Source organism: Limulus polyphemus, unplaced genomic scaffold, assembly GCF_000517525.1.
Source record: "Limulus polyphemus unplaced genomic scaffold, Limulus_polyphemus-2.1.2 Scaffold1973, whole genome shotgun sequence".
NCBI classification, from domain to species: Eukaryota; Metazoa; Arthropoda; class Merostomata; order Xiphosura; family Limulidae; genus Limulus; species Limulus polyphemus.
In genome coordinates, this window is record NW_013667583.1 from 91,939 (window position 1) to 107,421 (window position 15,483).

The 15,483-nt window shown below is 34.0% G+C and overlaps 1 protein-coding gene across 1 annotated transcript in view; it reads right to left on the minus strand.

Moving 5' to 3' along the window:
• Nucleotides 1–30: 30 nt before the first annotated feature.
• The window catches only part of LOC106465534, a 59,489-nt gene continuing 44,036 nt past the window's right edge, over nt 31–15,483 (minus strand). The window contains exons 3-6 of the mRNA XM_013925758.2: nt 13,403–13,638; nt 9,116–9,303; nt 3,280–3,414; nt 31–1,790 (exon numbers count right to left, since the gene is read on the minus strand). Of these exons, the coding sequence (XP_013781212.2) occupies nt 1,625–1,790; nt 3,280–3,414; nt 9,116–9,303; nt 13,403–13,638 (725 nt within the window). The 3' untranslated portion in view covers nt 31–1,624. The remainder of the gene's footprint in view (nt 1,791–3,279; nt 3,415–9,115; nt 9,304–13,402; nt 13,639–15,483) is intronic.

A 15,483-nucleotide genomic window follows, 5' to 3' on the forward strand; every position in this document is an offset into this window, starting at 1 on the left:
GTGCCTTACATCCCACTCGACCTTTACTGCCTTGGATTGATTCTACCCACGACACTTTTAAGTGCCTTACATCCCACTCGACCTTTACTGCCTTGTACTGATTCTACCCACGACACTTCTAAATGCCTTTCACCCCACTTGACTCTTACTGTCTTGGATTGATTCTACCCACGACACTTTTAAGTGCCTTACATCCCACTCGACCCTCACACTCTTGTATTGATTCTACCTACGTCGTTTCAAATGCCTTACACCCCACTTGACTCTTACTGTCTTGGATTGATTCTACCCACGACACTATTAAGTGCCTTACATCCCACTTGACCTCACTGTCTTGTACTGATTCTACCTACGTCGTTTCAAATACCTTACATTATACTCGGCTATCACTGTCTTGGGCTAATTCTACTCAAGTCGTTTCATAGTATCTAATATTCCAGTCGACCGTTACTGTCTTGGAATAATTCTATCTTTGTCATTTCAAAGTGTCTTGCATCCCACTTAACCTTTACTCTTTTGGACTAATCCCACCGATGTCATTTCAATATTTCTTGCATCCAACTCGACCTTTACTGTCTTGGACTGTTTCTACCAACGTCGTTTCACAGTGTGTTGAATCCCAAGTATACTTGAGTGTGATCTCTTGAAGCCTTAATACAATTGACAATTCAGGTTGGTAATTCCGTATCTCATTATATTTTTGAGTTATTACATAACCTAGAAACCAACAAATGAATGTCTCAGTAAATGAGAACCATATCATTAAATGGTACAATTGACAGAAACCTTACATTTTAAACGGTCCAAAAGGCAGAAATATCGATATTCAAATGATCCATTGATTAGAAACTTTGGTCTTTAAATAGTTCAGTTGGCAGAAACCTTGGTCTTTAAATAGTTCAGTTGGCAGTAACATTGACATTTAAATAGTTCAATTGGCAGAAATATTGACATTTAAATAGTTCAATTGGCAGAAACATTGATATTTAAACGGCCCAATGTACCTAAACCTTGGTCTTTAGATAGTTCAATGGGGAAAAATGATTGACATTTAAAAATGATCTAACAGACCTAAAAATTTTGCATTTTTAAGATATTTCATGGACAACCCTTGCACTCATTTTGGTGTTTTTTTTTTATAATTTGATGCAACATGAGTGAAGTACATACATCTAAGAAACTAACACTGTTTACAGTTTTGAATACAAACAACTTAAACAACAATAGATTAAAATAAATCCGCACACTTAATGGAACAAGAGGACACCTCTTTTTGATACAATGAAACTCACGTCAAGTGTCTAACTGCACGTATACACTTGCAACCAGGCAAGTACGAACAGTAACGGGTAATAATACAATACAGTTTTAGCAGGAGCAACATTTGCCAAATTGCTGTCCCCTATTTTTTAACTCTGCCGAATTGTTATCGCACTCCTATGAGAAGTACTTTGAATTGTCGTTACTCTTCTTTGTATCACGTCTGTTGATTTAGGTTCTGCCAGTGAAAACTGCGATTGATTGAATTTCGGAAATACGTCCAGCGCATGGTTGAAACCCTGGGTATATAGAGTAGTGTAGACTAGGCGTATAGCTGTGGCTCTCATACTGTGTCTCAGACATGCTAATCCCGCTCTAGAAAGGCCCATCTGTGATAGTGACGATTATGACTACGATCTTGGTGCTTCTTTCTCGTGTAGTCCTCTGGACGTTTCGGACACTTTCCACTGGTGGCATCATAAGGTCCATATTCACAATCTGGTATGTGACAATATCCCGCCAATACACACCTAAGGGGAGCAGACACATTAAAAGGTGATTTTAGAACACACGTATTAAAATAAACTTAACATGCTGGTTATTGACAACAACCAGCCTGCTTGAAAGTCACAGTCAGTTCTTTTTTTTTTCCCCATCATCTAACCTCCACTCTTCGTGGCAAGGAAGACTTCCTTGGAGCTATTCTCGTATCTATTGCTAATTTATGCTTGTCTTATTCTAGACATTTGACTAAGTTCTATAAATATCTTATTTTAATATCACCTGTAAAGTAAATGAATCAGACAAATTCGCACTAAATGAATTAGACTGTCTAGTAAAATAGTTGTCCAACTTAAGTAAAAGTTAAGAGAAAATCAAATGTAAACATACATGAACTAAGTAAAGTAACCGTTGAAGTGATTACACCATACGGAGATCCTGAAATAATATACAAGATAACATCGCTTCATCGTCATAGAGATATTAGATTGTCAGTAAAGCTATGAACAGGATCCATGCTAGCACTAAGTAATATTAACACATTCAATAATATCGCTTCATCGTCATAGAGATATTAGATTGTCAGTAAAGCTATGAACAGGATCCATGCTAGCACTAAGTAATATTAACACATTCAGTAATTCAGGTGAGGGTATTGTAAGTCATCATATGTAATAATGTGCGGTAGTATTAGCAACGCGACGTTACAGATTCCTGTCCTCTGGAAGTAGTAGGTTCAAATGATGTCAAAATCAAATAAAACTTTGATGAAAAAAAATCTATAAGAAACAATGACTTTAACTGTTCGTCTCAAATTGATACAGATGTTTAGAAACATAGTTATTGTAACTACTGTAGGAAACAATGTCTTTAAATATTCGTCTCAGATTAGCTAACGTTAATGAAAGAAATGTTTAGAAAATTAGTTATTGTAACTACTGTAAGAAACAATGTCTTTAAATATTCGTCTCAGATTAGCTAACGTTAATGAAAGAAATGTTTAGAAAATTAGTTATTGTAACTACTGTAAGAAACAATGTCTTTAAATATTCGTCTCAGATTAGCTAACGTTAATGAAAGAAATGTTTAGAAACATAGTTATTGTAACTACTGTAAGAAACAATGTCTTTAAATATTCGTCTCAAATTGATACAGATGTTTAGAAACATAGTTATTGTAACTACTAGTAAGAAACAATGTCTTTAAATATTCGTCTCAAATTAGTTAAAGTTAATGATAGAAATGTTTAGAAACATAGTTATTGTAACTACTGTAAGAAACAATGTCTTTAAATATTCGTCTCAAATTAGTTAAAGTTAATGATAGAAATGTTTAGAAACATAGTTATTGTAACTACTGTAAGAAACAATGTCTTTAAATATTCGTCTCAGATTAGCTAACGTTAATGAAAGAAATGTTTAGAAATATACTTATTGTAAATACTTTTACTACAAAACTACTGTTTTTTCTATACAGTGTTTTAAAATCATATACATATATATTTTCTTATTAAAATACCTTCTTTCTATATCTGCAAGAGCGTCTCGTCCTCTCTTAATTCTTAAACACGGTTTTTGGCGGTCAAAACAATCACAGCTGCATCTGCCGTCAGGATATTCCCTTCTATGGAAAGGAACTGGACATTCCGGACACCTGGTGAGAAGAAAATCATTGGTAAAATAAAATAAAAAAGTTCAACATTTACAGTTGTTATTTGGTACAAATTATTTGTTTGTTGTTTTATCGCAAAGCTACACAGTAGCCTATTTGCACTTTGCCCACTGCGAGGAATCGAAACCTGGGTTTTAGTGCTGTAAATCCACAAACTTAACGCTGATCCACTGAGGGACACTTGGTATGATGATCTTTATTTGGAACTAGAACCTAGAAATGTCGGTTCTATAATATAAGGTGACCAGATCAATGGATACAAAAACGGGGCGGTTGGTTACCCTACTTTAAACATTTTTTTCAGTTGGCAGCTGGGTTTTCTAGAATGTGCTTACAAATGCGATTCTTTTATATAGATGAAGTAATTATGCAGATTTTTATTATTAAAGAATTAGCGACTGAGATAGGAAAATATTTGATGAAGTGAGGTACAACAGATAAAATTACTCAATAACACCCTACACTCCGTCTGCTGCAGGGCGTCTTTCTCGTGACGAAACAGCGTCATTCACGTAGCTGAAATTTAAACAGATAACATGCTCGCAACTGTGAAACAGATAACATGCTCGCAACTGTGAAACAGATAACTTACTCGCAACTGTGAAACAGATAACTTACTCGCAACTGTGAAACAGATAACATGCTCGCAACTGTGAAACAGATAACATACTCGCAACTGTGAAACAGGTAACATACTCGCAACTAAAGGGAATAATATAGATGGTTCAGCGGTAAGCTCTAGGGCTCATAACGTTAAGATTCTGGATTCGATCTCTGCAATGGCACAGGTCATTATACAACTATGCGCCTCAAGAACAAACACGTAATACAGATTTAGCAAAACAACAATTAGGGAAAGCACCTCTGGATTCTACATACGCCTTTTCGTCTGTTTCTGTAACTTACATCTGTTATGTTCCTATCTTTGAAATATTTTCTTTCAATCTGTTGAAAGAGGAAGTCCTTTTTTGGTGAAATTCCCTCACAAAAGGAAACATTTATGTTCTTAATATTTTTTTCTTCTTCTCAGATTGAACTTTTAGCGCATACAAGACTGAAGAATAGATGTTGATGTCGGTATCAAATTTTAGGAATTGGGAAAAGTGAATAATTGTTCTGTAATATATTCTTGAAAATAAACACTTTAATATATGATTTTTTTTCTACGATTAACCGTTCAGGAGCTACGGAACGTGACAGACGGATATTTGGTTATTATCACTAAGCGCTGTAGTGTTTAGTATGTTGGGATGAACCGGGAAAAAAACTGGCCGACACATAATACGTCTCAAATCTCTCTTATAACAATCTAAGAGCCTTTTATAAACACCTAACTTAGATTATCTAGGTTTTCAAAAGCTATTAAGACCTTCAATTTAACCATAAAACATTGCTAAACCGGCGGACGGTTAAATGTTCTGCTGTTTAATCTGATTCTGGTGTCAGAAAGGTTAGCTTACCAATGATTTACATACCAAAATGTTGCATTTTAACTCGGGGAGTGCAGAAACAGTATAGCGTTTCACTAATTTCAACGCATGACTTTCGTCAAGACAACTCATCATGGTTGCCTTTGTAACGACTGACATTCACCAATGCCCCTCCCTCCCTCCCTCCCCAATGGCACAGCGGCAAGTCTGCAGACTTACAACGCTCGAAACCGGGTTTCGATACCCGGGTTGGGCAGAATATAGATAGCCCTTTGTGTAGCTTTCTGCTTTACTACAAACAAGCAAACACATTTTTTGTTACTTGTATATATAAATTTATTGCTAGCGTGTATTGCAAGACAAAGAGAAACATTGAATTCTGAGTTACGTACATCTACCGGTCCTTTAGTTAACCAGAATAGTTTATCTGAAACTTGTTTCACTTGTGAGTTACGTACATCTACCGGTTCTTTAGTTAACAAAGGCTAGTTTGACTGTAACTTGTTTCACTTGTGAGTTACGTACATCTACCGGTCCTTTAGTTAACAAAGGCTAGTTTGACTGTAACTTGTTTCACTTGTGAGTTACGTACATCTACTGGTCCTTTGGTTAACAAAGGCTAGTTTGACTGTAACTTGTTTCACTTGTGAGTTACGTACATCTACTGGTCCTTTAGTTAACAAAGGCTAGTTTGACTGTAACTTGTTTCACTTGTGAGTTACGTACATCTACCGGTTCTTTAGTTAACAAAGGCTAGTTTGACTGTAACTCGTTTCACAAAATATGATTTTTTGTCAATGTCTTAACACATCTAATGGATTTAAATTTTTTACTACATGGTTGCTTAAGTAAAATAATTTCACTTCAATAGCTGTTTCCATGACTAATAGTTTCAAATCAACGTGTGGCCACAACTGTTTAAATACATGTGTGAAATATGTAATCCTAGTTGATCCATGTCAACTGGGGGGGGGGGGTATTTTTTGTGCACAAATTAAACGATGACTGGATCTTTTCTGTTTCATGCACCGCGTTCAAATAGAAAGAAATATATATTTTTGAATGTAGTTTTTAATGCTGATTTCAGAAATATAAATTAAAATTAGGAGAAATGATATTTTGACAGGTTAGATCAGTTTATGTGAAGTTAGATCCAGTTAGGCTAATTAGTAAATAATTACATGTTTATTTAAATAAAAAATAAATTTCATTAAAAAATTCTTATTGAAATATTTTACCATTTTAAAAAATCATTACTCCAAATTTTAATTTATATTTCTCAGATCTGCAGCAAATTGAAAGTATTTGGAATGTGGTTAAGAGACATAACAAGCGACATTGTGGAACCAATCGTAACATGACTGACTCATAGGCATGAAAATGATTATCTCTTCAGGCAAATATTTAAGAATATTCACATTGAATTTGTTACATTGACAGTAGATATTTTGTATTGTGTTGATGTCTTGCAATTCTTTTAAATACGTAAGTATATATATATATGTAATGATAAAAGTATTTCCTTTGTTTCGTAAGCAAAATAAAAAACATTTCTTTTAATTTCTCCAAATTTTAATTTATATATTCCTGAAATCAACATTAAAAACTATATTAAAATTTTATATTTCTTTCCATTTGAACGCGGTGCATGAAACAGAAAATATCCCGATTACTTTTACGAATTATATATTTCACTGATGCCTGGATGTTTAAATATTACGACGTTCACAATTAGCTATATAAGGTTCTTAATTGCAAGATGATAATGAAGTGAAAACGCACTCACTATTACGCCTTATTTATTGTAGGTTTAATAAACATTATTAGTGGCTGTTTTATTATTAAAAGGCATCCCTTAGTGGAAATTATGAGACTGTTTCAATAATAATAGGCGTTTTGAGTTTAGTAGTCTATTTTAAAAGCCATTTCATTGTTAAAATTTGCCTCATAACCCTATTTAAACTATTATTTGACAAGAATCTCGAGGGGTGTGTGTCCGCTTATAACTGACCAATTATCACTAAATCTGCCATGTCCACTTAATACCCAAAACATGAAGTGAAATGGGTGGAGGCGGCGTTCAGCCCCTTATGACTTTCACGTGAGTTGAACGGGTATGTCAGTAAGTAGATATTTTATTTGAAGCCGATTGGTTATTAAAAGGTCCCATTAGTAGATATTATTTGAAAATATTGTTTCAGTAAAAGGTACCACTTAATGATGTCTTTTAGAATTTTAGCGAAAAAGCTTTTAAACTGATAAATTATAAGGAAGGCAGCTTATGAACAGCACACGCCGACAACTCTAGGAATACTCTTTTATGACTGAATACTGGAATTTTATCGTCCCTTTTATAGCCCTCTCACATCCCCCAAGAGCGGAGAACAGTGTTTGCGGTAACGGTATGCGAACCATGAACCCTCGGATTCACAGTCCGGACACGGTAACTACTAGATCACGCCGGCCGATCATCTAATAGACAATCAATCCTAGAGACTGTTTCACTCTCTAAAGGCGCCCTCTAGTAGATGTTATTAGAGACTGCTTAAAAGATTTGCCGATAACTATTTTTATATAACACATAGCGTTTCCTTACAAAAGCACGCACTTGAGTATGATAGATATTTTTTTACTTTATAAAACTAACCAAACCAGTTTTGTAATAGAATATAACGTATATTTATTGAAAGAAACAACAAAATAAATATATTGACTTCTCAAAGGTGCAATTTAGAAACGATAGTTCTTTACCTTTATAAAATTATTAATTTTGAAGGTAACAGTGCTATAAGACTTCAATAAATCGAAATATTATTGTTTTAAGGTCCTCGGCTGTCTTCGTAACTGACCACAATAATAGGTACATATAATAACGTTAAGACTATGAGAGGCGTGGCTTGGCCCTGTGGTAGAGCTCTGGATTGCGGAGCTGGCCAGCCGGGAACGAAACTTTAGCACTTTAAAAGCTGTATGTGTGTTATAGGTGTGACAGTAAATCCTTTAGTATGGAAGGTGGGTGGTAGGGTGCTGCTTTTTCATTCTGGTCAACAGTTCAAAATTAAGGAAGGTGATAAATAGCATTAATAGCTTTGCCACAAATACAAAACGATGAGAAATAACATTTGATATATATATATGTTAGAAAAATAACATTTTTTTACTCATGATTATATCACATTTAACAGCTATAAATGTAAAGGAAAGGTATATATGTTTTACTGTCCTAAAATAAATGACAAATCACAGGGATGTTAGTTTTGCTTGAATTATTCGAGTAATTTGATGTTAGCTTTGTAGATTGGTTACGCGATCGTTATTATTTTGAAACGTAGCCCACAACATACAACCGCTGCACGACAATTCTTTTAAGGTGATGCTCAGAAATTTGAACAATAAATTGGTCTAAACATGCTAAAAAGAACGTAAGTTTATATCATATTTACACGTATAAAAACTTGCAAAATTAAAATAGAAATTATAGACATTTTTGATCAGAATATCACACTGGATGCACGGTGCTGACACAGACGGTCGTTTTTGATTAGAGTTTTATACTGGATGCACGGTGCGACACAGACGGTCGTTTTTGATTACAGTATTATACTGGATGCACTATGTGACACAGACGGTCGTTTTTGATTACAATATTATACTGGATGCACTATGTGACACAGACGGTCGTTTTTGATTACAATATTATACTGGATGCACGGTGTGACACAGACGGTCGTTTTTGATTAGAGTATTATACTGGATGAACGGTGTGACACAGACGGTCGTTTTTGATTAGAGTATTATATTGTATGCACTGTGTGACACAGACGGTCGTTTTTGATTAGAGATTATATTGTATGCACTGTGTGACACAGGCGGTCGTTTTTGATTAGAGATTATATTGTATGCACTGTGTGACACAGACGGTCGTTTTTGATTAGAGATTATACTGGATGCACGGTGTGACACAGACAGTCGTTTTTTATTAGTAAGACGATTGTTGATCATTTTGTTTCCTACGGTGCAACGTGGATATAAGAAGTACATTTTCTCGTCTGTTTTTTTCTCTCTCTTTTAGTTTCTTATTTCTCCCTGCTTCTTCTACGCTTTACAAAATTATCGTGTGTCATTGCATCGTGTCACAGTTAATGATAACTATTCTTGGTTTGCAACATTTACTAGAGTCAGAGGAGAAATAAACGCAATAAATCATTTGCCCTCCTTAGCGTGACCTGTTAAAAAACAAAACCAAAACTTACTTTGACCTTTTCTCACTGGGAAGACCTTGATGCTGACTGTTGTTTGTAATTGGTTGAAGCAAATTGTCTCGTATCCTTGGCCGATTATTTATTGGTTGACATTCGCACTGGGTGTGATTAATAAACAGTAATTTTTCCACGGCGTTGTTCCAGCCTGTTCGCATTCCATTATCTTTTAGATGTAGAGTCTAGGAAAGAATACCATAGTATAGTTTGTTATCTTGTACAATAAATTCTGCCTTGAAATATGCTATTTTTTTTCGTTTAGCTCTTCTAAGTTTGCAAAGAGAATTTAATATTCACACAAATACTAACATTCTAATATCTACTTGGGTTATCGCTCGTTTTGTTTTTTAAAGCGGTATTTAGTACAATATCAGTCATTTTTCGTTAGACGTAATGCAGAATTAGGGTGGCCATAGTAACTTAAAAAAATATATATATAGTATTTAAAAATCTACAAAAGAGAGTCGTTTTCTAAAAAAAAATTAAATACCAATAAATTTGTAAATTTTTCTTTCTACATGCATTTTTTTAGAGGTCTCTTTGTTCAGAAATTAAAAGTATCATATTATTATTAAAGACTGTTCGTTTCGTACAGCAATTGGAGTATTGTTTCATGAACTATTTCACAAGTTGTTGCAACACGTATACGTGAATTGTACAATCTGTATTTTGATAACACCAAACGTTGACTACTTTTGAGCTCGTTTTTCATCGTTCTATAAATACAAACTTATCTTACTTATAACGTTAGTTTCCGTTGTTTTGAAGACTTATTACAACATTAACAAACTGTAGGTGAAATGATTATATGAAAAGATTATTTCTGTCTAAAATTGGTTGTAATAATTGACATTAAAAAGTAGCGAGGGATAGATTTGTTTAGGACAGACAGACTGGGCACGATGTACGTTGAAATTATTCATTTGCTTCAAGAGAGTTTTCAGAAAATTCTAAAAATGTTTTCAAAATAAATCTAATATCTAATTTTCTGTTGATGATGATCAGTTTAAAACGATATAAATCAGTAACAACACTTTCAACGTGTATATATATGTATACGCTACTAGATGTAAGTGTAAATACGTCTTGCATATCTCATGATGAGAAGAAAAAGCTAGCACTTCATGAACATTTAGAACCTTCATTAAATTAATATCCATTCGCTGAAGAATATTGTAAAGACTTAAATAGGACGTGGTAGAGGAAATTAATTCATCAATTATAGACGACCAAGCATACAGTGCTATAACTGGGTTTTTCACTCAGGGGGGTGGGCAATAAATTAAAAAACTGAACATTATTTAAATTTTTAATAAAATGGTCATTAAAACAAATCAAATGAAATGTAATAGTGTTTAAAGAAGTTTTATTTATTTTTATTAAATGACACAAAACGAGTTTATTATATATAAAAACTGAAAAATAATATGTGATTAATATGCCTAGATTTTTTTTTCAGGGGGCCCGCCCTCCATGGCTACGCCCCTATAGGCATAATACAAACACTTGTGAGCCAAAGCACGTGTTTCTATCAAGAAAGAGAATAACACCTGTCAACCCACACTGTTAATGGCTTACTATCCTATCGTATGTGTAAAGGGATTGCTACTTTTTGTCATATATTTTTTATAAGATATGATATTGAAATGGCCTTCTACTTGTATCTTCTGTTTGAGGCTTTTCTCAGCAGTATTGTTTAATGAGCCACAGTCCATTCCTTTTCACGAAGTATCTATCATCAGTAAATATTTTGGTAAGACAGTAGAAGAAGAAAGGAGTATAAAATAAATTTATGAGGTGACTGTGAACTCGGTTTTTATAACAGTCAAGGAGAAACTAAAACAAAAAATAACGTAGCAAACAATATCAAAATCTTAGAAAATATTCCCAAAATTGGGCGTTTATTACATATTACAAGTTGCAAGTACACTCATGCTAAGAAATGAGAATTGCCGATTTTTAAAACTGATCCTAAAAGAAAAAAAGTAGATTAATATTTATATTTTATACCACCCAGATGGGTCGTAATAACTCTAAATACAGAGGGCGGTTTGATAATGAAATATGAGGGGTGTAACTGTAAAACAAGTGTGCATCATGTAGTACTAAGCATTATCAAAACAAAGGCGAAAAAAAAAAGAGAAGAAAAGATATAATATGTATGATAATTTGATATATATGTCATCTGTATTTATGTATATACCTGAAAACAGCGCCCGTTACGTTCACTATCTCCAAGCAGGCTTAACATTGTTCCCATGTTAGACTGTAAACATTTGACAAGCACGTGTCTGACTTTTCAATGCATATATTGACTATCTATAAGAAGCTTCGAGGTAGACATCATAGTATACCAATTAAACAGACATTTTCTTTGGAAGTATAACAACCCAAAGCACAAATATAAATGAGTTTTAGAAATCAACATCGAACTTCGTACGAAGATGAATGAGAAGAAAAGTGGCAAACTCTTTTGATGGAGTTAGTCAATCTAGTCAGTTCCATGTTTTGTACATGTTCAATTTGGGCGATAGAAACTGATCTCAGTAGGTTGACTAACAACTTTTCGGATAAGTTTGATCTTGACTATTTGATTTTCTTGTTTGTTTGTAATTAAGCAACAAAGCTACAGAATAGGCTATCTGTGCTGTGCCAACCATGGGTATCAAAATCCTGTTTCTTGCGTTATAAGTCTTCAGACTTACCGCTTAGTCACTGGTGGCATTTGATGTATATGCGTATGCTACGTTTTTTGTTTCATATATAGGTAAGCCTCGCTTCAAACTTGGAAGTATTAACGTACCAAAGAGTCGAGTTAAATCTATAAACTATAAGCAAAAGAAAAAAATTCAAAAGACTAAGTTAAAAATAATAAATTCCACTTTGTCTTTCTCTCCAACTTAACGCTTATCAACATTTAATAAGACGCTTATGAAAATGCGTTTCATGCTATCAACTTATTCTCCCTTTAACCATAACCTTGGCAAATATATAACCTGGATTATTTCAGCGTACAATAACTCAGATAACATCATCAAAAACACTTTAACAAAATTGGATCCAAAACACAAAATAATAAGTTCTGATGTGCAGAATCCATATATTCAAATTTCAGGCAAAAATAAAAATAAAAAATAAAACTTTATTAACTCCCTTGAGGTTTAAGATCTATTGATAATGATCTATTGCCATGGCAATTCGTTTAATTAGTTCACATTCCACATTCCTTCTACCCTGTAAAAAAAGAATTTGTCATATATATTTATTAGATCACATCTAATTACCTTACATGTTTATCATACACACCTGCGATGTGTGTAGCCTTCTAGATCAGTCAACGTGGCCTTGTTTACGTTTCTTTTCTGTTTTACTCCTCAGAGCAAGGCTGTAAGCACTACGGGGGGGGGAGTTATTAAACAGATATAATGCTTGAGATTCTTGGGATAGAATTCAGTTTATTTCTATGTGAGCTGATGTTTAGACCATATTGAGAATTAAAGGGTTAGTGTAAATCATTCTAAAACATTAATTAACATAATATATGATAAATAGTATAATTAACTACGTTCAGCTTCTTATTTACAGATTGTTTAGGTGAATTATTTTTCTCTTTTTTTGCGTTTCGGAAAATGATTCAGGAATAACTGCTCTTTGAATATCCTTTTATTTCTTATTGAACATTCACAGTGACGTGCAGAGGACATTAAAATGGCAGGGCTCATTGACAAAAAAGGGCACTTTTTGAGCATCACAATGCAGGCCATTTCTTTTTTTCTGGGGGGCGGGAACTGGAGTTGTTAGGGGAAACCATGGAGACTGTGGGGTGCATCTGGTACACACTGAGTAATCAGGCATGTCTTTAGTAGTTATGTAAATTTTTTATGACTGAGAGAAAGGACACTTTTGGGTCATAAGAGCAGAAAAACAGGGGTTTGAGCCCACCCAGCCACTCCACTATGCACGTCACTGAACATTCAGCTAGATAAAAGCTACATTGTTTAAAACGTCCCACATTATTTTCTTAGTATAAAAGAAATGTATTGATAATGTGTTTCATTAGTTGAACTACTGGTCACTATTAGTTAATTCGGTGTAAGAAACTGAACGCATTTAAAAGAATATTTACCCAAACAACTGTCAAATGTTTTACTGGAACCCTAGAAAGGTATGCGATTATACGTTCAGAAGTGATAAAGAACAAATACTTTAAACAGAAAAATCAAATTTAACTAACCCAGTGTAGCTACAACACAGTATGTTGAAAAAGTAACCAAAACTTACATAAAAGTACAAAGTGACCTCCTCTATCTGTAGGGGGCCACATTTGTGAAGTCCATCTTCACAACAACCTGTTTCGTCTGAGCAACGATGTAGAATAGTACAGTGTGGAACGTAGTACTTGGAGATATCCGGAAAATAATCTTTCACTCGTACTACCTGCGGATGTGGAGTCTTGCATTCTGCCCTGCTTCTGATCTCCAGAAAATGGTCATTTGCTCGACGGACATCTTCAAGCTCTTGAGTGTAAAGAAGAATACGGGCTGTTATATTTTACTTTTATTTCAAGTGCAATAACTTTGACAAAATTGGTGAATTACAACTATGTGTTTCCTCAGACTCAAAACCTTTTAAACATAGCTATGAAATACTTAAAAAAAACTATCGCTGTTTGAACAGAAATCTAGAACTAGAAAATGTCCCAAGTTATCAACTCTCTAAAAATGAAATATCCCAAGTCATCATTATAATATCATCAAAAACAACAACAACTTAATATCAGTTTGCCACCCAGAAGAGGCGCAGCCATAACCTGCGGGCTCATAACGCTAGAAACTGGATTTTTATACCAGTGGTGGGCACAGCACAGATAGCCCATTGTGTAGCTTGATGCTTAACTACAAACAAATAAACAAACAATATCAATCAACGGATGTTGTGTGGCAACAGAATATGATAAAAGTAATTTTAGTAACTCCGAATAGAATAGATCATAAGGTCCATTGGTGAGATATAAGTTGTTATACACTTTGACCAACGGCATAAATAGATGAATATACGTACGTGACAATGATGATACAGTGTTGTCAATGTTTATGCTTATTTCGAAGATTTAAAATGTCTGTTTTTTATACGTAACTATTTGACGACACTGAGTGGCTTCTGAATCACGTCTAGCTGTGGATCTAGTTACTAATTGGTCAAACCAACTGCCATCTGTACACAATGTTAAACAGCGATGGTACATCAATATACAGTTGTGGTGGAGTCATCGTCGATATGTATATACCAGTGATAATTTCTGTGACCTAAATAAACAAGTGGGTAAGTCACCTTTGATGTAGTATATACAGTGTTGATAAAGTCAGCATTGATTTGTTATATATATATATATAAAGAAGAAATCTAGATACAATTACTACACCGTATACTTTAGTGAATAATTTCTAAATTTCTGAGCACAAAACGACGGTTCACTAACCTTTAGTGTGTCGTATATAGAATCACATGTGCCCAATTCCCAGTTGTTCTAAATCACTATATATGACCTGTACGAAGTTGTGGTCAGGTCAGTCATTATGCTTAAAATAAACTACGTTTGAATCACTAAATGTAAAACATTTCAATCCCCTGCTATTTTGTACTTTTCTAATATAAAGTCATTTTTAGCTGTCCATAGAAATCCTAGCAGTGGTCACTGGCATGAGTACAGGTACACTAATAATAACTGTTGATCGAATGTTGTCAGTGTATGTTTCTCTCTCTCTATTCACATAGTAGTTAACAAATGACATTTTACGTATACTGTATATACGTTATGTAGGTTAACACTTCAGCTAACTTATATATATATATATATATATGAGTGGTTAAGTCATCATAAGTGTTCTATAAACAGTAGGTGTTAAGTCCCTTTTGATCCTTTGTATAAAACGCAGTGATTACGTCTTTCATGATTCTCATATTATGGTGGTAGGTTCTATGAGTAGGTCTGTATAATCTACAGAGCAAAGGACATAATCTTAAATATACTAATACTATTGCGTTTTTAATTTATTGAGTGGTAAATGGGTTTATTACACATACACACACATATATAAACCACTCAACAAGAATGGGTTTATTACACATACACACACATATATAAATCACTCAACAAGAATGGGTTTATTACACACACACACATTTATAAATCACTCAACAAGAATGGGTTTATTACACACACACACATATAAATCACTCAACAAGAATGGGTTTATTACACACACACACATATAAATCACTCAACAAGAATGGGTTTATTACACACACACACATATAAATAACTCAACAAGAATGGGTTTATTACACACACACACATATAA